General features: G+C 40.0%; 1 protein-coding gene across 1 annotated transcript in view; it reads left to right on the forward strand.

The window, feature by feature from the left end:
- inpp4b (inositol polyphosphate-4-phosphatase type II B) overlaps positions 1-27,830 on the forward strand; it is a 119,009-nt gene that overhangs the window by 63,826 nt on the left and 27,353 nt on the right. Inside the window, exons 7-11 of the mRNA XM_029512084.1 lie at positions 531-594; positions 3,770-3,917; positions 9,537-9,667; positions 17,100-17,204; positions 21,405-21,513. Of these exons, the coding sequence (XP_029367944.1) occupies positions 531-594; positions 3,770-3,917; positions 9,537-9,667; positions 17,100-17,204; positions 21,405-21,513 (557 nt within the window). The remainder of the gene's footprint in view (positions 1-530; positions 595-3,769; positions 3,918-9,536; positions 9,668-17,099; positions 17,205-21,404; positions 21,514-27,830) is intronic.

The following is a 27,830-nucleotide window of genomic DNA, read 5'->3' on the forward strand; positions in this document are numbered from 1 at the left end:
GTGTTTTGAAATGGAATTACTTTGTTTTTCCAGTGTGAGACAAAATCTAATGAATGGAAATCCAAGCAAGGCAAAATACAAATTTACAGTTATAGATGTGCTCTACATTTGTAGATATTCTCTGTTGCATAACAATAATGTGAGCACATTTAAAATGTCATGTTTCATTCTAGTTCAGATTCTGAATCCCTGAATTTTTTTTTCGTTCTTCAGCCGGCTTGGATCGACTCAGCTGAAATTAACACAATACATTTAGGAGCCACTGAGTACAGCCTTGACGCTGATATTATATTGTTTCTGACTGGCAAAGCCAGCTTGGTATATTTCTATGGTGTCTGCATGATGAAATCCAGACTCGGGTTGCCCTTGCAGATGGATGTGGCCGTCTCCATGTACCTCATACTTGATACTCATAATTACAGCCTGCCAGCTTCTTATATGGTAAAATACTTGTTTCCGAAAGCAAATTGTGGTGTCAAATGATACTGACTCTCTGTGTCTTGCTCTCTCTTTATGCTTTCCCTTTTCAGTGTCCCCTGGTATGTGAGACTGTGTCCTGCGTCGACAAGGAAAACAACCCCCTGACAGGGCCGGGTATGAGTCACATCCTGAACACCTGTAATGTAACCATTCATTCCTGAACCTCACATTCAAAGAAAATATCTTTATCTTTCCATTTTTCTTCTTTGTCCCCTTGTAATGTACAAAATCATTTTTGAAAGAGGAAATGCCAAACGCTCAACATTTTTGGCTTCCAGATAAAAACCAAAAAAAAAAAAAAAAAATTATGGTTAGGGTTGTAATGCAGCATTGTGGTTGTTAACCAAAAGGCCCTTAATTAACGTTGAACTAACCTCAAATAGCCCTTCCATTAAGATCTGATATCTCTGAGGAATCTGCTTTGATTAAATGTTTTTAATTAAATGACCCTGGTGTAAATGTTTTCCTCATGATATTAAAACGTCTTGCGGGTGGGGAGCAACGAGAAATAATTGTGGGATATTTCTTACAATAGGGTAGAGTTGCCAGCTTGTTTGTGGACTAACTGAAGTCAAGCAAAAGATGCCATACTGACACAAATTCAGTGGTAAGCACGGAAATGTAGCTGAGAAGGAGAGAATTGGTGAGAAAAAATAAGACTTGTCGACAGAACGGAGAAAGAATCAAAGGTCACAACCCCTTCTGTGTTGAAACTTCACAGCCCTTGTTCAGAGGAGCGTTGAGGAGCTAGTTTTCCACCCAATGAATTCATTAGAACCCCCCCCCCCCCCCTTCAATGTGTCATTGTCGCTTACTGTTTCTACTGTGATTAGCTAGTAAACTGCAGCCATGTTTGCAGGTGCACATCTGCAGCCCATCAAAACAATACACTCCCTGCAGACCCCACCAGATTGAGTAATGCAATTTAGTCTTCCACTTTTATTACCTTTCAAAATTAGCATACGGAGAGCAGGGAGATGGGGGACCACGGACTCAGCATGTCTCAGGAAGTTATTTTCTTAAGAGGTGTCAGGAAGGAAAACCGAAGCGTCTGATTGGTGGTCAAATTAGCATGGTGGCAGGGGGGAGTTCAGGGGTTAATCCGCTTCCCTGACGGAGGTGGAAGCCAACAACTGTCGCTCTTCTGATTAAGGTTGTGCCTTCCCTCCCACCTCTGCATGTGCCGCTTGCACCCCATTTATTTTTGTCTTCCGTTCCCTTCACTCTAATCCTCATGCGAGCAAAGTCTGAGTATCCCAATTCATTTAGATGTAATTTGAGTCTTTTTTATGGTCATTCTAGGGCCAGTCCTAACCTTAATTATCATTAATTTTGACATTGGCTTCAGCATCATTGGGATAATAAGCCTTGGTCCAGCTTATTCAGCTCTCAGCTATTGTCCAACAGAGAATCGCTGTTGTCTGCAGGAATAGGAGCTTTTATCCACAGAAATGATCACATATCAAATTAGGAACACAAATTGGTCTTGAATTGGACAATATTTCGGTGCATTATATCAAGGTATATCTGTATCTTCAAACAGTGATGCGTTGATGCTGTTCAGATAGTAAATGGTGATAGAAGTACAGAGGTTGAGAGGTAACTGGCTAATAGCAGATATTCCTTCTTTTCAGGTGAGTTTGTCCCGTGCTGTCGTGCCAGGCAGACAGTTTTTCGCCTATTGGGCTGATCTATAAATTGGCTATTGCAACAAAAATCTGTTTATCCATTCCCTTGCACTTTCCTATTCCCTGTCTCAGGCACTTAGCTATAAGCCTATTGCTTCCCTACTGAGCATCGAAATCCTTCAGTTTATTTTTTTAGAATGACTAAGTAGTTTCCAAAAAAAAAAAAAAAAAACAGCTGAGCACTGTAGTTTTCAGCAAACATCACTCAAACAGGAGTAGACAGTGCATTTGTTATGAATATACCAAAACAGTTAAATCGAATAAAATGTGCTGCTCTAATGTTCATAGTTAGAAAGGAGGTTTGCATCTTTCTCACCCAGCACAATGATGTGCTATACATCCTTTATTAGTTCTTCAACAACAAATAAATGAAGGTCTCAGGCACTGGGGTTGAAATTACATCAGACTTTAGATACACACACAACTTTTGTTAGAAGAATCAGTTGATTGTTAGATTTGGATCTTTCCTCAAATTTGTTGATGATAACAAACATACAATACTGCCAAGAAAGCATCCAGTAATAACAACAGATGTTGGAGTGATGAATCATTAAACCAAAATTTTCTTCGAAAAAAGCTTATGTTGAACCAAATTTTTTAAAACCAACCAGCCAACACATTTTGTGATGTTCCATCTAGATTAATATCTACCTACCACTTAACATCCTCCACAGTAGAGCCTCTTGAATGCATCTGCACTGAAGGTGTCTGAACTTAGACTGGAACGAATAACGTAGCACCACCAGGATTATTGGTGGTATTTGGAAAATAAAAGGACGCTCAAGAGGCCACAACAGGGTATGACACAGTGTCAGGTGTTTGGTTGCAGGAGTTTTCATTGTACTGTCAATGGGAGCAGGAGTCTGGCTCCCACTTTTCAATTCAAGCAAAAATGTTTTACTGGAGCTGTGCGTGTTTCACTGCCTAGTGCAGGATTGTCAGCGTTTCACCTGGAGTACTTCAGCTCCGACTTATTGAGTGACTTCCTTTCTGACTCCAGCCCTGTAAAGGAAAAGGAGTATTAAACTTTTTTCAAGACACACAGCTTTTTTTTGCCCTCTCCTGCCAGCATGCAGATAAGAGCATTAGAGCTGTTTTTGCATTGCCAGTCTTCGATTGCTGCTATTAGCCACTCTACAACAAAAATGAAAAAGATGGGGCTGAATTTGAATTGGTTCTCATGAAAGAGTTCAGCGGTGGGGTTGTCAAATGGTTACATAATCATACAACTGTCTGTGCCCCCCATTGGACAATAAGCAGGCAATTAAAATGGAAATAATAAGCAAAGATTAAAATAAGTATTTTTCTGTATTGTGGTCTGTATTCTGCGCAGTGTAGCTTCTGAAGTTGAAAGAGACAGTGAAGGCCTTAAAAGATGAGAAACTACCTTATCTATGGCAGACAGTCATTGACTACAGAATTTAATTTGGGCTTCATACCTCATGTGACTTTTTGAAGAGTTTTCGGTTTGTGGTGTCCTTGAGGATGGCTTTGAGGTTAGAACCTCAGTTTTCTTTTGTGAAAGTGAAAAAAGTTAAAGATCCTGCTGTGTCAGGTTGTTGACTTAACCTTTCATCCCTCCCTTTGTCTCCCTCTCTCAGTATTCAAGAACCCAGTATGCAAGGTGTACAGATTTCAGACAGTGGACAGCAAGTGGATGCTTGTACGGGAACAAATGGAGGAGTGCACGTTGTCCTTCAGCATCCCCAAACAGCTGCTCTCGCTGTACATTCAGGAGGACATGAGTAGGTAAGCCTGCGTGAACTCATCCTGTTGCTCCAAACATGCCCCTGCCGGATCACTTGTTGCATCAGGTGCTTTATTTCCAGTCTGTGCAGGTATCCGTTAATCAACAAATGGAGTGTAATCGAAAGTTCAAAGTAACACTCCAATCATGGGTTACACATGTTACTTCTAGAGAGCCTTTATCAGCCAATTCACTGATGGATGCATGTGGAAAGGAGTTAATTATTCACATCTGCTTAACACTTCAAAGGAGGCTTCTACGCCTGTGCATCCACAAAATGACAAACAGGCCGCCTTCTCGTTCTGCGGTGGATGGCTGAGCATCGTGCCCGCTGGTGGAAACTCTTAGCAACAGCAATGTGGGTTAATACTGCGGCTGTCAAAATTCAGTTAGCTAATTTCACACTAATGTAACAGAGCATCAGCTTTCTGCTTTCAGTCCATCCAAACAATCTGACTTTGCCTTGACAAAGAAATCGCTCAGTAATTGTGCAAGTAGTTTTATGCAGAAGGGCAGGTCCTATGGACACGGGGGAGACAGAGTGTGCTTTTAACAGATCAATTGGTTTAATTCTCCCTTTGGCAGTTAAAAGTGATTCACTGTGTAGCCCAAAATGTGATCATCTTCAAGTTATGGATCATGACTCTCTTTTAAATAAATGTGGAACTTAACTGCAATTAAAATCCAGTCCAGCATGAGAATGCGGACAGTTTAAGACAAGGACAAAAGTTGGTGTTGTCTCACTAGGCTGCAAGTGTACATCCTTAAGTAGATCAAAGAGTTCCTTCCCTCTGGCTCGACAGATCATTTCTCCACTGTCCTGTTGTCCCTGGCAACCGCTTCTCATACACAACACACACACACACAAGGAGCTTCAGATGATGGAATAGGCACAAAATATAAAGCTGCAATCAGAGATTTTGATGAGCTTGGTAGTAGGAGGAGACTTTGATTTGTAATCATTGTGTGCACGTCGAGGTTCGTGCAGAGTTCAAGGACACACTGACATAGACAGACGCAGACACGCAACTGCACTCACACCTCCCATCACACACATGCACGTAGAAACAATCACGCAGCTATCATGGAGCGATTGACTGGACAAGCTGTGTTATCAGTTTACCAGTCGAACAGATGTACTGGAATCCATTCACGTGCTGGGTCACATGTCCTCTCTCGGTGTCTCTAACCCCCCTTTCTGTGTAAATAGAAGATGATCAGCTCTGCAAACTGATAATATAAATCACAGCTAAATTTGGAAGACAATTATAGAATATTTACTGAATGTCTTATCTTTATAATGCAGCTCATGAGCACTCAGCAGGCTCCGAACCATGACTACCTTATATAGTGTTTGTTTATTAACAGGCATGTGTACCATATCTCCAGCTTGGTCGCTTAAGCACCTCTCCTATAATCCTCTTTAAATGTTGTCTTTCTCCACGGTGCCTCTCCATTTAGATGATTCTGTCAGCCAGATCCACACTGGTGCTAGCTCGGTGTTTTTAATGATTTGGTTAGCGCTGCAAAGTTGCGAGTGCAGCGGCGGATCGTGGGTGGCTTAGTTTGCTGTACCGCTCAATTATAATCTTGGATGCTTCTTCCTTCTGTTTGTTCACTTTGATGTCGACAGTCACGTTTATAATCTAACTGCTGCCACAGAGGTTACTGATTTTCCTTTCATTCCTCCAGTCAAAATGCTGCATGTGCGTCAGAAGAGATAGTGAATGTAGGTGTAGTAAGGTCTCAGTGCTCATTAACAGCTGTCTAGTTTCCCATTAATGGGGAAAAAATAAAATCATGGCCCCTTGTGCTGTGATTAAATATCCAGACCATGTAGGCGACATATATAAACGTCAGGCTTCATTCTAACTAATTGTTGTGGACATTCAGGGTTATATCAATTACTGTGCTTGCTGCATATGTTGTAAAAGAAAGGTAAAGCTTTCAGTCCTCTCATCCAAGTTTTATTGACTCTACAACGCTCTACAATGCTCCATGAAATAAAAGTGCCCACATGACTTGCTTTGCTCTTTGGGCAATGTAACCTCTCCTCTGACAGTCATCTGTTCCAATGAAATGTTAACTTGACTTTCGTTTACTTTATGTTTGTGTTTTGCTTCTATTGCTGACATCTGCATCACGTTTTAGTCTAAATAGATGTTTTTCATTCTTCTCTTCTTTCCTCCTTCTCCTGTACTGTGGGGTAGAACTTCCTGTCCATCCATTCTTTTGTTTTTCCTTTCTGTTGCTAGAATTTTTATCCACTTGTTTCTTGTCTCCTTGTGTGGTTAGGCAAGCAATGGATGATGTAGTAAGTCTTTTGGATTATACGAGTAGATTCTGTGGCTGAAAAATTCCAAAGCATACGTGAGCTGCTTTCTGCTTGTTCCACTTAAGCAGACAAAGAGACAAGACAGAAGCTGATAAAACTTAAGCAGGAGAAAAAGTAAACAAAAGAATGGATGGACAGGAAGTGTTATCCAACTGCACGAGAGGCAGATGGAGAGAAGAGGGAGAGAAATCAACAATGCTGATACTGAAGACTTATGGGAGCTGACGCAGTTCACTCATCTTTTGAATAAAATATGATGCAGATGTGGAAGCGCTGTATCAGGCTAAGGAATATATTGCAAAACAAAGTTTTACTTTGTTGGCACTATGATCTGGTCAAGCATTTCGATTAGGGATTTGTTTTGATAACTGCTAAACCTATGTGTAATATGTCATAACCTAGCTAATACAAAACTAAAAGTACATTTCTTTGTCAAATCAATAATAATAACGAACAACATAAATAGGAGAATATGCTAAATGGCCTCATTTTTCCCAGTATCTTAAAACGTGTCAAAGTCAGCTGAAAGATAACTTGATTTCACACTTTCAGCGCCTTTACTGTTCAAACACCATAAAAACTTGTTAGATACGTCTTTGCAAAAACTAGAAGTAAAAGGTGTATTTTACATGCATGTACTTCATCAGACTTTCTTTAGTCCTATCACACTTTTTCCAATCACACCTTTACTTTTTTCAGACAATAGCATACTGATTAAAGAGGTGATAGTATCTCTCTCTGCCATCCCACTGTCTTATCATCCTCATTTGTTTATCTGTCCGTTTTTCCACTCTCTATTGTTTACCGCAGGATCATCTATCTTGACCTCTGCTCCACACGTCCCGGCACATAATAACAGATCCAGAGACGCACATTGCAAATTGACACTGGAATGAACAAATAGCAGTGGCTAAGAAGAAAAGGTTATCGTAAATGGCTGCAATCTGTTAAAGAGCATAGTACCATTCTACTGCCACGTACCATTGGCTCCACAACCTGAACATTTAGAGGACATTGCCACACTGATTGGTTAAAATGGCCCATTCGTGATATTAGCCACACTTATAACCACAGTTGGTGTGCTGGCTACAATATATTTGATTAAGACCAGGGAAAAATGTGGAGTGGCTCTCCTCAAAGCGAGCGGGGAAGTCTGCCTCCATTCTATCATCTCAACATCACAACAGTCCTAATATGATTATCTTTTTCAACTCCAGGTCCCTATTAGCACTGCATCAATGAAAGAGAAGTGGTTCATTTTTATCTTTACTTTGTTTTTTAACCATTTTTTTCTTTTTGTTTTTATTTCAAAAACAAGGATTTTTGAGCCCCTGTTATTTACAAAGCTCCTAATTTTAATCTTGGTGAATTTGCACACAACACATTTGTGTAACAATGTAAATTCATCTCTGGTCTCTGTTTAAATCCCTTTTGTAATTAAGGATGGCTTACAGCACTGATTACATGCCAAAAATAAAATATAATGACAATCAAACTCACATGTATGCCAGCGCTGCTGCCCACAGCACGGTGAGCTTCCATTGCTCATAGTAAATTGGAATGCACTTTGTGTCTGTCCTCATATGCCATACACATAACTTACTAACAACCACCTGCAGAGGTTGGCAGAGTCGGTCAGCATGCAGCGCCTCTCTGCCTAGAAGTTGATTCATGTTGGAGGTTTGTTTAAAAATAAAAACAGAAAGTATGTGATCTACCATTTACTCTAAAGACAGCGAAGTTGTTTTATCCAGGCTAGAAATACACATCTTTTGCAAATATTTGGATCTATCAGTACGTGGTAAACTGATTGCACACAACACAAAAAAGCCCACGAGTGATTAGGCTTCAAGCGCCCCTTCCTGAGCGCTCTGCTAACACCACAATGGAACAGTACAATAGACCAACCTGCGTTGGATTTGTTAAAGCTAACGAAATGTGCAGATCAATATACGTATATTTTTTTTTACATAGACACAAAACATTAAAGTTACATTCTAAGCACAACATTTGAAACTTTGCTTATTTTTTTGCTTTTCTATTTTCTTTTTCAGCCAGTATGTGCACACTTACATCTGCAAGAAGCCAATATATGTGTATATGTTCATCTCAAGTGATTTAAGTGTTGAATCAAATGTAAAAGAAAATGTCTAGTTACACATGCATCACCCGACTGTTAAAATGATCAACAGTACCCAAAAAAGAAAAGTTCACGTCTGTTGTGGCAAGATATTAGAAGAGATTCATGTCACTTTGCTTTTGGCTTTGTTTTTTATAATTTGGACAAACCTTTGGGATACTTGTGGGTTTCTCTTTCACTCATCTTTTTGTCTTTCTCACGCTGACATCATCATCAAAATAAACTAAAAATGACTTTCTTACCTGGCTGAAGCCAGCAAATAGGGTAGAGAGGCTATCAGTACCTAATGTGATGTTGTGGTTGTTGAATTACAACAAAGAAATAACTACTACATTATGCATTAAAGCTATTATGCCTGTTTTTAACAATAAGTCAAATCAACGAGCATTCATGCATGCAGCCTTTTATTTAAAGACATACAGTATACAAAATTCATAAGATGTAATCACTGAAATTTTGTCTCGTTACCATGGAAGTAATGCATATGACTGTGTGTTTTATCTGCTGAATAGTATAATGAGCCTCCAAGTGTCTATATTAGCACTGCAGTTTACTTTTCAGTGGCTGCAGGAGGGTTAGGTTTGGATGATGTCTGTCCGTCTGAAGTTGCCTTTCACATGCAAATTTGATGGGGATGAGTTGGCCACAAACACAGATGCACATGCTTGGCAAATTTTTTATGTCCGAAATAGGAAAAGATTTTGGCTTCAGGTTGCAGGTACAGCTTCCAATGACTCCAGTGACACTAGGAAATCAAATCAAATGAGTTTGTTATATAAAAAAAAATGGAAGGGGAAGGAGAAAAGTTTTAATTGGATAGTGTAGATGAGTGGGTGCCAACTCAAGGCTCAGAAATGTGTTTATCTAGCACAGCAAAGGCTGCTTGCTTTTGTTTGTTTTACTGGGATTCTATAAAAAAAAAAAATAATAATAATTTAAAACAATTTATAATTTGAGAGGAGTCAGGGAAGCATCACAAAGCAGCACAATATCACCGACTGTTAATATTTGCCTAATATCTAATGTTTCTTTTTATGATCTATAATCAACACAGAAGCTTCAGAGAAACACCAAGCATGTTATTTATTATCTGTTCTGTTTGTATGAAACCTGCTAAGGTCCTTGTGAAACTGTGTTTACCTGCAGGGTACAGGATCTGAGGCAGTTGGGGGAGCTTTCGCCTCACTGGGACAACTTAAGGAAGGAGGTGATGACACGATATGGAGGGATCATCACTTCCTACCAGGAGATTTTGGCAGAACTGGAAAAGATTACTGGTATGACTGCACCCACAAAATTTTGCATTCATAATCATTCACACGCATACAAAGGTGTTCTACAAACACATTCAGTTGCCTTTGGGCCGCATTTGTAGTCCAGTTTGTGTAAACAATTGTTACTCTGTTTTTATCTTGCCTTGTCCCAGGATGCACAGGAAACGTTTTCAATAAATTTTCCCCAACAGATGTGAAGGCAACATTGTGCATGCTCAGAAAAAACATTGACGTAGAGCAACTGGTCGTGGTTTACAAGTGGCACTGTCCTGAAATATAGAGATGTTGTGGAAGTAATTAAAGGAGTGAGGTATAAATTCTGTGATCTGGCCTGTTAATCCTGTTATAACCTGGTCATCGCTGGAAGTCCAAAGAGAGAAGATGGCCTTGATATGAGAGATGGATTTTGGGTGATCTGTGTTAATGGAAAGGTTGGTAAGAGGCTTTTTTTCGTGTATTTACTTGCTGTCAAAGAGTTTCCATAGCAACACAGTTTTGTTGCAGCTGAAATATATGTGGTTGTTTTTTCGTCTGTGTTTTGTTAAAGTGACTGTTTGCAGCGTGAATAGAAAGTGGTGGGAATTTCTTCCATGTGTGCACAAAAAGCACAAGTGCATTGATTCATTCATTCATGTCCTACCGCTAATCTATTTCGGAGAAGCAGGGGCTGCTGGAGCCAATCCCAACCCACACTGGGCTGGGTCTATGTCCTGGGCTATGTCCGCCACGGACGGGACACCAGGCCATCACAGGGCCAACACACAGAGACAGACAGAGACCAACAACCACTCACACTCACACTCAGACCTACGGACAACTTAGAGTCACCAGTTAACCCGAACACAGTGTTTTTGGACAGTGGGAGGAAACCAGAGTACCTGGAGCAACATGCAAACTCCACACAGAAAGGCTCCAGGCAAAAGGGCATCTAATTAACAAATACCCAGTGTTCTACTTCCTATGCAAATATTTTTTCACACTTTTTGCAAATGTTTTACATAATATGTATCCACACAGTTTGCCTTAATGTGAACACAGAAAGTAATTAGGCTGCTACCCATTTTCCCCGGACAGTCAACAAGGAAACAATAAAAATGTGATGATGCCATAGAAGGCTAGTGATAATTATGCGTTTCAAATGCATTTGTAAATATATGGGATGTGTTATTTTAGTTTAAATACTTTAAAGCGGGATGAAAACTTGTGCCACTATTAAGTGGGCCTAATCCATTTTGTGTTTCTGTCATCGGCCAAACTCATTAGATTATTTCAAATGAAAACAGCTTAGGCACAAAGACGTAAAAAAAAATCACGGACTGAATTTTTCCCCTTTGATTTCTTCCCTTTTTCTCTATAATCTTTTCTAATTTGTAGTTTAGCCAGCTCTTGAAGTAGAAACTGTGACTGCTGAATTACTGTTATTACCATAATGAGATATTTGTCCACGTTGCTTGTTATTTTGCCCAGCTGATAGCGCAGTCAGATAAGTGATGATGATGGGTGGCGGTTAAGCCTTTGCACTGTCTGGGCTCTGGGTGGGTGGGGGCTGTTAAGGGCAAGGGGAATTAATAATGTGTCGTTGGTCATTATGGTGTCTGTGTATTGCAACATATGGACATCACAAGAGATTTGTCAGAGGAGCCTTCCTCCAACTCATGACTCTAACCCAGAACAGCATTAATTTAACAGAACGACAGAACTGAATATGCATTCAGGGTGAGCAAACCACTACAGATTAATAATTAATATCTATTATGATTCAAAAAGTCCCAAATGGACACAAAAAGAGACTATTTGTGGGGAAGGGTGAAACCTGAAGACCAGTGGATTAGCTGAAATGGAGGAAGCAACGAACAAAGAAAACACTACTAAGTAAATAAATTCAATCAATGATACTGAATTACAGGAATGGCTTGATTGATAATTTAAGTGTATGCATCTAAATTGAGAACTTTGAGAGCCAATATTCTTACTTTCAATATGTTCATATGCAGGAGGTGGATGTCTTACAACTTACATAACAACAGAACAATGGAACAAAATTAACAGGAAAAGGCAAAAATAGTTTGTTTTGTGAGTTTTTGCATTAGTTGAGAATTGATGTCCTCATAGAGATACTTTGCAAATTTATATGAATTGGATGTTAAATATGATTCATGTACAATTTAAGGCCAATCCTGAGTAAGGAGGATGTTAATGTTCAGAGAGGAACTGGTGATGTTTTATTTTATTTGTTAGAGAAACGAACAAACAAAATAAAAAGTAAAACTTTGAGAAACTGCAGGTAGGAAGAAGAGAAGCACTCCTGGGAGGCTGAGGCAGAGTCCCTGTGTTCAGGTTCAGCATATCCATTTTTAATGACGTGATGACCTCAGCGAATACTTCAGATGCTCTAATAACTGTACTCCATTCATAAATTAGTCATCACTACATCCATTGTTTACGAGCCGGTAAAATTAAAGGCGCACACATAATCCCGTCAGCAGGGCGAACACTTCTCTGCACAAATCTTCCAGTTATTTCCTACACTCCATTTATGGGATAACTACAGCTTAAGCCTCAGAGCTATGTATTGTAGATGAAGGCACAGCCATATATCTGTGTGGCTGGCAGTACAGCTAGTTATTGTACAGATAGCAAGACTGATGGACATGATAGCGCATATCTTCCACTCTCTCTGTAATATTTGGATTAGCACAGTCATCTCTGCAGTTGTCTGCCCCCAGGTAAGAGATATTGTGCTGTCGAGTGCACAGGCACGCACTATATTTCAGGCTGCTTCAGTTAACATTGAAAGTGGTAGCTATGAAGAAGTGGTCTTACAAATACCAAACTGTTAAAGGCATTACGTTAAAATAGAGCTAAACAACTCAAAAATAGCATTGGCAGATAATCTTTCGCACCACTCGGGCTGGTGCCCCCATTTGTGCAGCATGTGGCCTCTCCTCTTCCGTGTCTACAACATATCTAACTGTGGATTGATTAAAAAGCCCGCTGTGCTCTCAGCACCGAAGGGCCATGAAGACGAAACCCCTGACATGCTTAAATAGACCTGCATTGATCTAAGAGACCTGACATTTAAAAACATACGGCATTGATATGATATTGTCTTCCGAAGAATCAAGGCAGTGCAAGAAAGCACCGAAGAACAGATACTGACCAGATGTTGGTCAGAACTTCTGGCATGAAGCCCTTCTGTCTCATAGGCGGCCCACCTGGGCAGGCAGATGGGGATCTGAGATGGCTAATTCATCTAACCTTCAACTGTCACTAGCTCAATTAGGCTGGTCCCCAGAGCTCTGCAGCTGACAGTGAGAAGCAATTCATCAGGGATGACATCTCACCCACGGACTGGCATATTAGCCTTTGGAAGCAGCTCCTAGCAGAAATGTGTGAAGGTATACTGAAGAGACAAGTGTAACTCGAACTTTGCACAAACAGTATGTAGTTCAAGAGTTTTATTGGCTTGCTAAACATCAGCGTGTTGGCATTGTCGCTGTGAGCATGCCAGGATAATGATATTAGCATTTAACTCAAAGCACCACTCTAAGTAGAGCCTGACAGAGCAACTTGGCTGTAGGCTGTTTGTTTTGTTGAGCGAATGATTGCATCTATTGACCCTGAGGACGTCTCACTGGCAGGAAACTTACGGACATCTAGTGGGCATCAGGCATTCTATCTGCTGAAATATATTCACAGAGTTTGAATCGTTGAATGCAGCAATGTTTGCTGTTACGGGGCCCATTTAGCTTACAAGGATGAAAGTTTTCCACATGTGGAGATTATTTATTCAACTCGTAAGGGACAGCATAAAATATTAAACATAAATGTGTTACATTGCACCAAAAATAGTTTAATTTCTGCAGCCCTTTGATAAGTCACAATTTAGGCACATGCACAGTGACACAACACTGAACACACTTGACCAAAAAAAATTTCATTGGATGTGATCTACTGTGAATGGGTAATGAAATTGCCTATATTTTGGTGTTTTTCATTGATGTTCATATATTTATGGCTTTAAGTACCAAGAAAAAAAAAATAAAATCAACAATTTCTGGCTTCTCTCTGGATCTTTTGATCAGTCGACTGTTTTCTGAGGCCAGTTAACAGATTGTAGCCTGCTAATGTAGTTCGGTAAAACTCACTAGACGCCAATGGAGATATCAGTCAGGACTGAATTGAGCCAAACAGATGGTCAAATTCTCTGGAAAATGTTCCAGTATTTCAGAGAAACTCAGATCATCTTTAACCACTTTAACCACTTTTAACCACTACTATTTATACTCTGCAATGATGTATTGGCCTCATGACTGCCATATTTTACTTATCTTACTAGCTCAGTGACTAATTGACTGCTTGGGGTTGTAAAAAAAGGTAAAATAACTACAACAACAAAGAAATTTAAACAAGCAAAAAAAAAAAAAAAAAACGCTATGCATTGTCAGTCTCAGTGTGCTATTGTGGGGACATAGCTAATGACCATCATTAGTGACAGAATAAAACATCACCAGCTCTGACAGTTTGGTGAAGGTGCAGTTTCTGAACATGAGCCATTTGTCTGTTTGAGGATTGATTTTTTTTTTTTTTTTTTTGTTTCTTATTATTATGGTACCCACACCTGCTATATATACAGTGTATATATATATGTATATATATATATATATATATATATATATATATCACTTTCTGCAACATGTGACCTTTAAAAGCTATTTTTGCATACTTAAGCAGTAGCTCACCTCAGGCTGTGAGCGACTACTTAACTATTGTATAAGGGGTCAGAACGACACCCCTTATCTGTAATATAATGAGCCCATTTCACGGGCTGAAGTGAGATATTGCTTTTATAAAACAGTAAGTATGGCAAAAAAAAAGTTCAAGGAATTTTATTTCCATCAATATTTTTTTGGTATGTGCAATAAAGGCTATCTCCTTAAATTGCACAGTATGTCGCTATGCAACAGACAAACAAGCCACTTTCATCGCTTTGGTTTTTTACTTGTTCGTCTACCTGCTCTGTCAAAGTTCTGTATGTCGTTTCCACTGTGACTTTTTTGATGGTACTGTATGTTGTTTGTCCGTTGCTGCGTGGTAAGGGTCCGTGAAAAGCTGTAGATTTTGCTTATTATTCAATAAACTATGAGCCAGTCACTTGATTTGAGCTCCCAGGTTTATTATGTGTGTTCGTCCTTGCCGTAAATGCTCAACAGACTTTACACTCTGTGGGTAGAAATTGCATCTATTTACATTTGCTTCTGTACAAGTTTCCACTGTAGTATGAGGACAACATTGACTGTCAGCGTTTGAAAAAGTAATGCAGGATATCGCTGTCAGCTCCTGCTGAATGTTATCCATTTCAGAAGTAACACATTTCAGCTCGAGTGGGTCAGCACTTTGAGCGTTTTATTGAGCAATATAGACATGGTGGATTTGTTTTCATGTTAGGCCGACCTGCCAAATGGTGTTAAAAATGTGTGGCAGGCAACAGGTTTTTCTCATTTACACTCTGTGTGAACAGAGACCCTCTGTGGCACTTGGGCTCTGATTTGTGTATAGAGATTTGTTTCCAGGGAAAACAGTGTGTATAACACAGTTATGTTCAGCAAATGTTGAATAGACAAGGTAAAAAGCAGGGAATGGTTCACCATGCCCTTTTTTTTAACACGCTGCAGTGAAAAGAGGGTGTTACGGCCACCGCTCTGCCCACTTGTGTGTGAGAATGATTTTCAGTTTGCCAAGTTGCCCGCCCAGATGGCTCCACCCTCCTCGCTCCGGTTGGTGCGGCCTCCAGGCACCTGATAGCTCCATTCCTGATTGGCCAATCAGGAACAACTGTCTAAAACCCCTGCCAGCTGTGTGACAGCTCGCCCCTTCGCTTGTGGCCTTTGTGGTAGCATAGCAGACCTCTTTACAGCTTGTGTGAGCTGGATGGTGAAAACTTAATATTTGGTAAAACCTTGGATGTAGAGGCCAGATTTAGTATTTGGTCTGTTTTGTTGATTGTCTCCATTGTAGCCATTGGGCTTGTTGTGTACTTTTGGTTCAGGGGTGCTGTTTCTGAGTAGTTTTGGTTTTTAGCTAGCTGTAGCCAGTCTTTGTTTTCCTTTTACTTTGAAACTAGTCCTAATGGTGCTGTTGAGCTCTTAGAGAGTCCTCTTCTGGTTATATTCTGTTTTTGATGTAAAGCAGCACCCACCGGCCCGTTCTTTGGTTTATCTTTTGCTTGCCTGTTAACCACAATTTCCAATTTGAGTTACAATAAACAACATTATACACATTAACGCCTGGGTTCTTTGTGTTATGGGTTGTAACAGAGGGTATGAACTGCAGGGGACACTCTGATCCTCCCAACATACTGCACTACTAATTAAATGTTTTGATTCCAAACCGGATGAATCTTTGTAGTATGGCAAATTTCTGGTGCTCTCCACTTGTTCTGAAGACTTTGCTTTTAAGTGAATTGCATCTACAATACTATTAAAATTTCTTCTGTTGCTCGATTGTTCTTAGAAGCTTATTCTCATCTCAAAGAGGCTCATCAAGCCTTTTTACATGTTTGATATTTAAGCAGCCAGCATAGAGAGTCAAATTGTGATTTTGAGCTTCACTATAAGCCACAAACAAAGAGTATCATTTGGCTGAAAATTTTAATTGGATGTTCTGAGGAAAGCTGTGGCTGCAAAGGGCATAAAATCCTGTGCTTAAAGGATTAAACCGCACATTAGTGGATGTCATAAGCAGCTGATTGAAAATAAGCTACTTTTGCTTCGCTCATTCATCTCTAATTGATACGTTCTGTCTGATATAGCCATGTTGATGTGCGTTCAATGGTCTTGTTTGGCCCATTGAAAGTGGAATAGCCTGGGTGTTTGACATAGGTCAGTGTCCAACGTGGCATCGTTTATAATGTACTTTTATTACTTGTTGACATTTTATGTTGCACATCTGCTGTCGCCGGGGAAATGTTTACATTGTACCAATTAAGTAGAGAAAATTTCCACCCCATGCACTTTATGATCTGCACTACAGATATTTCTCCAACCTTTAACATGAATGGATTTGGATTTGGTGTTATGAATTCACTTTTGTGACTCAGTTCTTTATTAAACACAACTCACACTACTCAATTTCACAGAAGTTTTCTATTCACAGGAAAGTCACAGAACATTTGGACATCAGTTGAATATTTTATCTTATTTTTGCTAATCTCTTTCTGTCTTTGTTTTTGTCTTTGTAAGCCATTAACAAGATAATAAAGAGAAAAGCCATATAAAGCAGTCATTTTGGAAAGATTCTAGTACAGCGGTAGCAGATGGTAAGGGCTTTTGTGGAAACGGGAGGCTATTTTAGGGATGCTTTTTTCCTTTCAATTCTTTGCCAACACAATTATGTATCATGATAAGCTGACACAGTCCTGTCTGTTTTTTTTCAGGTCGGTCATTCAAGCCAAGCTGCTGCAAAGCCCAGAAATCTCTTGAGTTCATCCCAATAAACCTGCACACCCAGAGGATGATGGTGACGTGCCCCAGAAAAACAGGTATTACCTGCGCTTACTGACTTCATTCATTTTCTAGACTGACGCAGAAGCATCATAGTTTGATTGAACAGATCTGTTTGAGATGAAACTATTGTAACCTAAAATACAGCTTCCACAATATATGACACATATTTCTATGAGCCGAAGTTGCTTTGGTTGTCACCTTCTGTTGTCTCTATCCCCGAAATCTCCAAAATCTCCATCTGTCAGGGGCACACAGTGGGCTGAAACGGGGTGGTTCTAGGTCCTCACTCGGACTGAAAGGTGACAGTTATTTTGGCCCAGGAAAGATACACAAAACATTAATTGAGCCCTTTGAGTTTTTCCAACGAGAAAAACCAGGCTGTCTTCCTCCTGTTCTGCTCTCTGGATGGTTAAAAAAACAAAAAAAAAACAAAACTGTTACAGCTCTGGAACTGGCTGTGTTGTAACACTGTCTTAAGGCAACTACAGTAACTGTTGTCTCACAATCTGTGTGGGTGCAGGATCCTGTACACTCTACGATTGATGGAACGGTATCGACGGGCACTTCTGAACTTAAACTGTGGCTCTTTTAGTAAAGACATCAAGATTGACAGATAAAATAAGTCCAATGAAGTCATTACATAGTCCTGCAACTGTCAAGGCAGAAAAGCAAGAAAGTCAAGTTAAAGCGAGTCTAAGAAGAGTTTGTCAGTGATTTGATTGGCACACTAATGGTAACCCACTGGGGCCCAAGTTTTCATCTTGTCTCAGTCGCAGGCAGTGCTGCTTTAACTGATGTGTCTGTGTGATTATCCTCCTTTATACACCAGCTGCAAGATGCACTTCCATCAGCCTCATTATATCAATTGAAAATCTTTGGGAAATATTAAAAAATTGGAATATCAGAGGAGATAGAATTAACTGACTTAATCAAGTATTTTATTTTATTTTTTCACTATACTCAGTAAATGTTGAATGCTCTTTTATCCATTAGCTGTATCTGTCTGCACCTTTCCTCCCCTCACTTAGACTGCCCATACTCTCTTGATACACATGAATTAAATGTCTGTGGGATCATGAAAAGACACATCAATGGACACATGCAGTCTGCAGAAATGTGAGAGCTTTAACACTTTCCGTGTTGTTCCTAACATTGGCTTATGCATTATTCAGTGGCACATTTCCTTTTGTAAGAAAACTACATATCCATGTCATAAATCAATGACCAGCTCTAATCTCTGTCTTTTTCATACAAATGTATACGTTTGATCAGTATGATAACAACGCAAGGAAAATTCCATCAGCATGAAAATAATATTCTATATAATTTAAGCATGAATCTAGAAATGTTACAGGTGTGTCCAGAAGCCCATATTTGGAAGTATAAAGTAAAATTGTGATCATAGGAATACACAGAGCATAAATGTGTGCTGATGAGATGCGTGCCACAACATCCCTATATGGCTCAGCTGGGGAACGCTGGTGGATTTCATTCAGCCGTCTTTTTCCTTTTTTTTCTGCATTCATCCCTGCTGTATGCGGTATTTAATAAGATCCAGAATGCAAAAGAAATATTCCTAAAGACCTATGAAGTGGAGTCAAAGGTATCATGATTTTTAGAGATTAAAAAAAAATGGCAGGCACTGACTCCTTGTTGTTTTTGTCTTATGAATAGCTCAACCATTGGCCAGGGCATTAGTGGCGTGTCTTCATGAAATGACACAACATACTCAGAGGCTCAGACTTTTCTCCAGATCCCATCTCCCCAGTTACTGTAACCAAACAGGATGGATTCCCACACAAGCCTCCGACTTGCAAACACTGCCAAATGTGTTCTTTTGGAAAAGGCAGAGGATTTAGAGCCGCTGACAAATGCTTTGCTCCTTCACCAACTTTACACTCCAATATTATTGCTTATTCTATTGTGAAATTGTGTTTTTTATACAACATAGTTTGGAAACTTGTAAAAATAAATAAATAGCGATATTGATTCAGATATGGATTCTGTACCAAGAGAAATTTCTAGAATTTTGTCCACTTCAGTTACATCAGTGAGTGCAGGCTTAAAAACAGATACTTCTGTGAGTAAAAGAAAAAAAAAAACAGACAGCAAGAAGAATAAAATGGTGATTTTGTCTACATTTAATTTACAGTAATAACCTTTTCTTATAGTGAATTACTGTTAAATTACACATTGTTTGATTTGAAAAGGAAAAACATGTGGAATAAATGATTGCAATCATGCATAGGAAACATGAACTTGCTCCTTTATGGAGCTGAATCTCAGTTTCCAGCTGTAGTCAATTGCTCTATTGTTCCATTTGATTTTCTGAAGTGATGCATTTCCTTGAGTTAAGCTATGAAATCCACTCACCACCATTGAAGCATTAATTTTCAATTAGTCTATTGATCAGCTAGCCAGAAAAGCAAATCAGGGTAAAAAACTCTTCGAGCCCAGTATTAATTTGCTCTAAAAGGACAACTGCAAAATATACCCAGCCTGAAAAGCTCGGCTTGACAAAGCTAAAGTGAAAGCATTATTTGGCACACATTTGGGTAAGTAAAAGCACATTTTGTCATTGTTAAACAGGATTGTGGAACAGGTTAAGTATGAATAATAACCACTCATCCCGACGGCCACAGTTTCCCCTTTTAGACGCATTGTCCTCTCTGCACTTAGCTTGTTCTGTGACTGATATATTGAGAAAAGGGTGGTGTGAGAGGAAGGGCAGGCAAATCAGCAGCAAATTGGTCATTGTGCTTGATGTGCTGAAACCCACAATTATATTCCAGTGTGCTTCTGCTGTGGGAGAACCAATTAAGAGAACTTGGACATCTGAAAACTCAGGGGACCAAACGTCTGGCAGATCGGGATCCTCATGGCAAAGGCGCAGGGATAATTAATGGAAGAAGCAGTGGATGGCAAAGCCCTAACATCAAACCACTGTTGGTCTATTGTAGTGTTGTTCAGGCATGGGAAGCTATTGGTCATATCATTCACAGCTCTGCAGTGACACTTCGGGCTACGTTGTGTCGTTAATTTATATTTTCAACGATTTTTCAAGCTAAGTTTTCCTATGGTCAGAGCTGTGCACTGTTGCCTTCCCGGGGGTGTTCATTAACTGACCTGGCGCTGACACCACGCCAAATATTCACCCCCATAATCCCCTCTCTCCCCTTCCTATTTTCCTTTTTTTTGTAATTTAATTGTCAGTCCTATCCATTAGTCATTCAAAACAAGGCCTGTTGTAAGCACCTCTGTGCCCGCCTAGCCGTCTGTGAAGTGTTTATTTACTTCTGATGGTGGAGTGCAAATTGGAATGAGGTGCTGTGACATTGGCCGTCCTTCTGGTTCAGCATGGAACCGACACTACATTAAGACCAAAAGATGGCTGGAGAGGGACGACTGGTAATGAAACAATAAAGACACGATATAAATCAAGCAAAAAATCCAGGCAAAGGGGGGAATAATACCATGCCCCTACTGAAGCATATTTGTTGGTGCATAAGGCCAATTCTGTGTGAATGTTGTGTATTTTGTGGAAGGTAGCACTTCCTGGGAGCACCACCTCTCAACTGATTTAATGTCACTCAAAGTCCAGAAACAAAACTCTGTTGTATATTCATAGAATTTGGATCAATTCCCATCTCCAGTATCGCTCTCTAGCCTCACATGCAGTACTCCATGCTGGACAGAGACCAAAAACACATACCACAAAATTCTTAGAACAATGTGTAATGTCACATCCGTAATAATAATGCAAAACCAATAGAAAAACATTATAAAAGCCAAGAGCTCAATAGAAACACATTTCTCTAAATTCCACAGACTGAATCCTTTGCATAATAAAAAGGATATCACATAATTGTATCACTTTGTATTGTACATGATACTCCTCACACTGTGTTTGGTTGGTTTCTGTCATCAGAATAAAGGCAAAAAAGCCAAAAAATGTGTACTTGATCAAAAATTTTGAAAAAAAAATAAAAAAAAAAAAAATTAAAACAACCTATGATATGAAGTTAATTTAAATAACATATGTGAAATGTTTTGTAATATTTCATTTACAAAACACAGTTAAATTAAATTTAATAATACACATATTATTGAATTTAAAGTTTTGCTATCTGTTGTGCCCTGTTATCTTTGTCATATTTTTGAAGAATTTTTTTTCTCACCTTAAGTTCTTCCAGGACATCTGAGCACTTCCCTCTCTTCCCTCTCTCTCTTCACAGATGCTTTGTATGACATTGTCACGGTCGGTGCCCCTGCAGCCCACTTCCAGGGCTTCAAATGTGGTGGATTGCAGCGTCTCCTAAGCAGATATGAAGTGGAGAAAAAGAGGTAGGAAGAAAAACCCAAAACATTTTCAGCATGCATGGAGTTGGGGGGAATCGGGGGATTTAATACTGTACGCTGAGGCAGACACAGGCATGTATTGACAATTTAACTTGGGCATAATTGATAGTGGCAGACAAATTTGTCCCTGGTCTATGAACTTGATTTTCCAAGCCCCATAGTTACAGCCAAGCCATGTTAAACTTAAAATGGAACTCCACTTCCTCTGACAGCTCAATTTGACTGGAGGCATGAGGCATGATGGAAAAGGTTTGCTGATTTCCTCTGTGCTGGTACTTTTTCTTCTCACATTAAAGTTGAACGTTAATGCCACTCTGAACAGCCAATTTTCTTCTTTCTTTCTTTTCCACAACTTCCACCTGCCAGCTGGATATTATTCTAAAAATGCATTTTAATAAAAACTAATTATTAAAAATGGCCAGCCTGAGGTTTTAACCATACAGCCAGCAATTATCAGTCACGATCCTCCCAAATATTTATAAAGTGTCCTTAACTTTAGTCCTCCAAAAATAAAAACTGCATACTTGTTTGCACACTTGTTCGAAGTCTGAGCGAGCAGATGCATCAGCTTTACACAGACCAAACTATAGATTCATACAAAGATAGACCTGCAGTGACTGAGAACCACCACCACAGCAGTATCCGGAACAATTTTCTGTCTTTGCCCTTTTCTTCTGCGATGGGGATGTTATGTCTCTGGAGTTTAGAACGTGGTCACTTGAATGATGAGAGAAGAAATGAGGGGTGATTTTTCCCAAAGCTTCCCATAGAGTGCAAGTCATTACAGACCATGCCAGATCCAATTAGTCGCAGAGTTTGCAGCTGAAGCCAGACGGAGAGGAGTTGCGGTATTGGTATAAAATGGATAGGTTGGTGGGAAAATTGTTGTGGTTGATAACAAAACATAAAGAAAGCGCTTTTTACACTGAATGCACAAGAAAATTGGACCAAGGTGATCAGTTTTATCAGCAAGAGTGAACTGAGATAAGATTGCCATATTTTTCATAAACAATTTTATGTATTTTTTTATTTTTTATTTTTTAAGAAAGATTGGATTTGAGGAGGAATTCACTGGGGATATATATTTATTTTTTTTATATCTATTATATAATATTTGACTTAGCTAATGGCTCACTGCAGCTTGAATTTTCCAATTTTCCACCTGGCTAACTGACTACGGCCTGCGCCGAGCCTTATCCATGTTTGACCTGGAGAGCAGTCATCATGAGAGATCGTGGTAAACTCAGTTGCTCTGTAAATTCACAGGAGCCATTGCAATGAAGGTGCACATGCGCCACTTTGTGGTTTATTTTACTTATATTACACATTAACTAAATGCCTGGTCAAATACAGACAGACTAGACCAACTTAATTATGTGTTTTTGTTGTGTATGTGGATATGAAGTTCTGTACTCCTGCACATAAGTCTAATTCAGAGTCAACGAAATGCCCTGCAAGTCAGCCTACTTCAGCAGAGCACGCGCACACACACACACACACACACACACACACACACACACACACACACACTTCTCCCACTATGCCTGCTTGTCTTTCTGAAGGAGTGTTTTGTAATCACATTTGATTAAAAAAGGAACAATCGGCAAGACGTGAGAGCTGGCTATGCAATTTGATATTAATTCATCAAAGAGAAGATGGAAAAGGATTGAGGAAGGGGGGGTGGGAAATCTGAGCACAGAGGTGTTAGCAGGAGGGCAATAAAAGAGCTATTCATCTTTGTTCCCCGGACACTAGAAGAGAAGAAGGGATGTTCTTTCTGGATCCATTAAAAAACCTGCATTGGTCAAATTTGGCAATGGGCAGAGTATGGAATGTAGTTTGTCTCTCAGGATGGTCCAGGAAAGAGTTTAATCAATCGCTACATTTAGTATTCCTGCAGATACTCAGCACATGTGCACGCAGGGCACGGGCATTTATCTTTCATTAATGTGAACAGTCCTACTTAAATGGCTGTTTTAAAAGTCACTGGATTTTTATCCATTTTTAATTGAACCCTATAGACATAGCTGTGGATTTGCTGATGTGGTCTAATCTTTCGTTAACAGCCTCTGTTGCATTATTCAACTAATCTGCATAACGATGCAACACACTTTTTTTTGGAGGGAGTTTTTATGGAACTCTAACCTTTTTTTTACTGCATTGCTTGTGTGTACATGTCTGGGAGTAGACAATAGAGTACATGCTTTTGACTTCTGTGCAGTTTTCAAGCTGGAGAGAAGCCTTTTTCTAAGGTCAGCTGTGTCTAGTTGGTGCAGAAGCTGTGCAGTGTGTCTTTGAATTATATATGCAGATGAAAGAAGAACTGTCATCTTGACAGGCCTCCTGGTCAAGCAGAGCTGCCGAATGACTTGTTTCTGGGACGCAGAGAGTGGTTGAAAATATATCGCAGACGTTTAATAGAATCTCTTGGGGCCAATGTTTGCATTTAATCTGACTAGCAGCGTGTTGTCCATCTAAATAACTTCTGTGTGCAATGAGTGACATGCTGGACAGAAGCTTGTTCGTTTTTGGGGGTGGGTTTTTTTTTTTTGTTTGTTTGTTTGTTTTTGCCTGATCTGGAATCAGGTTGTTTCAGGTTATGTGGAGATGCTGGCAGTGGCCTTAAGGTTTATCTGATTTCATATCGGGATTTCTAGCTCATACTTCTGAGTCAATTAGGAAAGGGTTGGCTGTTACACTGAAAATTGATGTGATACTGATGCCCAATGGAAGATTCAATAACAGATGGGATTTGGCAGGCAAAAGAACCTGGTTTGAGATCAGTTCCTGCAAAATATGTCTGTAGCAAACTGTATATTTTTACAGTGGCCAGGTGGCAGTGGCCTGGTGTGAAATCTATGATTAAAGTGTGCTGTCCAAATGACAAAGGAGGCTTTGGCAGTCACCTGGAGTTCTACAGGGCACTCTGCTGACATCGCTGCATTTTGCTCCTGCTGGCTGTCAGCAGCAAGCCCCGAGCTCTTCATTAATTTTCTCTCCACTATCAATTAGCCATGCATTGGAGATGTTTGCTTAATTAGGCCGCTGGGCCCGACAGTTTTCTCAGTCGTATTACTGTTAGAACCAATTTTGTATTGATCATTTAGGAAAACTGTGCTCATCCTTAGCACACTGCAAGTGTCAGTAGCAAGACTGTTCCTAGACTCGTGTGTAGCCGATTAAGTGGTCATTCACTAATGGCTGACCAGATCCATGATATGTACTGCTGTTTGACTGTGTTTAGTTTGAATTTCAAGATAAAGTCGGGCTATAATTTCTTGAATCAAAGTACAGGGGCGGGGCATAGTCAGGTCAGCCCAAATATGCTTCTATGTGCCAGCTGCCAAACAAGGAACAAGAATTACAGTCATGCAGCTGGACATTAGTCACAAAAACTGTAACTTTGGAACTAGTCATGATTCTGTTCTACGGCTTTTTCACAGCCACTCATCAGTCTTGAGTCTCCACTGTGCGCTGCACCGCATAAACTGAGATGCTCTCTACATCTGGCACGTGTAACTGAGCTTTGACAGCGTTTCACACAATGAATGACTTCAACAGGAAAACAAATCTGACAACTTCAGATGCCTTTGTAGGGAGCTAATCAGCTAAAAGTGCAACATGCAAGCTGTTATGGATGTGAGATGCTAATAAAACTCAAATATTAAACTTGATTCTGCATCCTGGATTTTGTGCTATAATTGGAGTGTAACTGAGTAATTAAATTTGAGATGTGTATTTTTTTTTTTTTTTTTTTGGTCACTCCAAAAACAAATCAGCAAAGCATGAATTAAATGGGTTTGTGCGATTTTAGAGAGGTCTATAAGGACCCAATATTTATTAACCTTTATTTTAGCAGGTAAAATGTTTGAACTAATTCTCATTTAAAAACATGATCGGGCCACGAGGCCCCAATGAGGGGAACGGACATAAATACAGACATATATATATATATATATATATATATATATATATATATATAGACATAAAAGCATACCTAGCACACAAAAAGAGGAGGAAGAAAAACACAGGAGTAAGCATGTAAAATAATAACAAGATAAATGGCAGGAGTATGAAGAAGAATAAGTGAGCAAGCAACAACAGGAAAGAGGGGAGAAGTAGTGTGTACGTATGGGAATGTACATGTGTGCGTGCGTATGAATGCATGTGTGTAGATGAGATCTGGGGTGGTCAACAACAGCAACAATCATTTATTATCTGTTGGAGTTTAAGCTTGAAAGTCAAAGATGAAATCTCGAGGCTGTTTTGTAAAGTATTCCAATCATTTGCTGCTGCAAAGCAAAAGGAGTTGCAGACAAAAATAGCGGCGATACTGGGGATGGTGAGCTTGATGTATTCACTTGACCTAGTGCACAAATTATTATGGACAAAGTGAAGAAGAGAGGACAGATAGGGTGATGTCTTTCCCAGCATTGGAGCCAATGATGGAGCCGCTGGGTATGGAGGGAGGGCCAGCTCACCAGTTTAGGGAGATCACAATGGTGAGTGTAGAAAGAAGCATTCGTGGCAGAGTGGATACCCGAGTGATGAAGAGCGTCTTGTTGTGCTTGGTGCCATTTTGTAGATCATATCGCTGTCCAGAATTGGGACTATTGTTATCTTGACGAGGTTCTGCTTGGAAGCATAAGTGAAAGAAGAGAGAAGTCATTCTGGCTTAGATTTTTTTCTGTAGGCTGTTGATGTGTGTGGTGAACGACAGAAATGAATCCAACCGGATGCCTCGGTATTTGTAGGAATTGACATAGTCCAAATCCGAGCCGTCAGCACTATACATCGTGGGAAGGCCGGAGGCATCATATTTCCAACTAAAAGAAACGCATTTGGTCTTATTAGCATATAAGGACTGCTCAACAAAGATAAACTTGAGTTGAAGAGTGGACCTGACGGAGTGGAAAATAAGGTCCACCTGAATATAGGATGGTGTCATCAGCATACAGATGGATCTTGGAACTACCAGCAGTCTTGGCTACATCATTAATGTACTGTAGATGGAGAATAAGGTCGGGCCCAAAATGGCCCAATGTAGAACATTCATGGTGCTTGTAGAACACCCACATCCAGCCTGGAAACCAGATTGCAGGTCAGAATGTGCTACAAAACAAGGAAGTGGCTTAATTGTTTATGAATGAGCTTCTCCCTAACTTTGGCTAAGCATGGAAATATGGAAATGAGTCTGGAGCAGTTCAGCCACCTTTAAAGAGGGGAAAACTCATGGCCCATTTCCAGTCAGGAGGGAAGACAGAGTGCTTTAGTGACAGGTTAAATATTGTTTTGATTGGAGCAGCAATGATATGGCCAGATGCTTTTAAGGGCATTGAATCAAGTCCAGCAAGTCTGCCAGCAGATTTATTGGGATTCAGCTTGATGTGTTTGTCCTGCACTTCTGAGATAGAGAGGGATTTGACGGAGAAACCAGTATTGGTGGATGGGGAAGGCTGAATAACGGAGGTCATAACAAGGTCTGGAGTAGTAAAGGCCTTGGTTGAGTTAACAAAGGATGGCTGGGGAGAGAGGCCACACAGGTTTATCACTGATAACAGTTCGGCAGGTGGGGAGAACTACATTTGTTTTCCACTGACTTGATTGTTTTCCAAAACCTCCTTGCGTCAGAACCACAGGTGGTGAATTTGTTCTTGAAGTGAAGTGAGAATTTGGCATTCCTGATTGCTGTGGTTTTATTCCCACTTTGCCTGAAGGTAAGCCAAACGACAGGAGCCTGGAAGAACGGGCTTACCGGTGTTCTTTTGATAAGTTTCGCCAACTCATGGGAGAGCGAAGGACTGGAACGATTCCCAGTCCTGAATCTTTTCAGAGGGGCATGTTTATGAATGATAGAGGTGAATGCATTTTTTAAATAAGACCATTTATCATCTAAGGAGGGGGTAGCATTGATTCTGTCCCAAGACAGTGCTGCAACATCACAAAGAAAGGCCTCCAAGTTCTTCACAGAGCGCTTGGTCACAATTAATGGTGGCCGTATCACCGAACAGCCAGAGATAGCGCATGCAGTGGCACATCAATCATTCACTTGGCTGAAGACACCTGATTGATAATTACATACGGTGTTGGTAAGAATGAGTTCAATCAGTGTGAAGGATGAAGGAGATTTATGTTTGGGTCCGGTGGGCTCTGAAATAATTTGGGAACGGTTTAGAGCATCACGTTGCTCTGGGGGGTTGATCATATGAGGAAATACATGACACGGATCGTTCTTAACGACAATGATGATTCCTGTGCAAATGATGATGCATCATAGAGTTCTTTTCTTCTATTGTAGTTCC

This window comes from Echeneis naucrates, chromosome 1 (genome assembly GCF_900963305.1).
Source record: "Echeneis naucrates chromosome 1, fEcheNa1.1, whole genome shotgun sequence".
NCBI lineage: Eukaryota > Metazoa > Chordata > Actinopteri > Carangiformes > Echeneidae > Echeneis > Echeneis naucrates.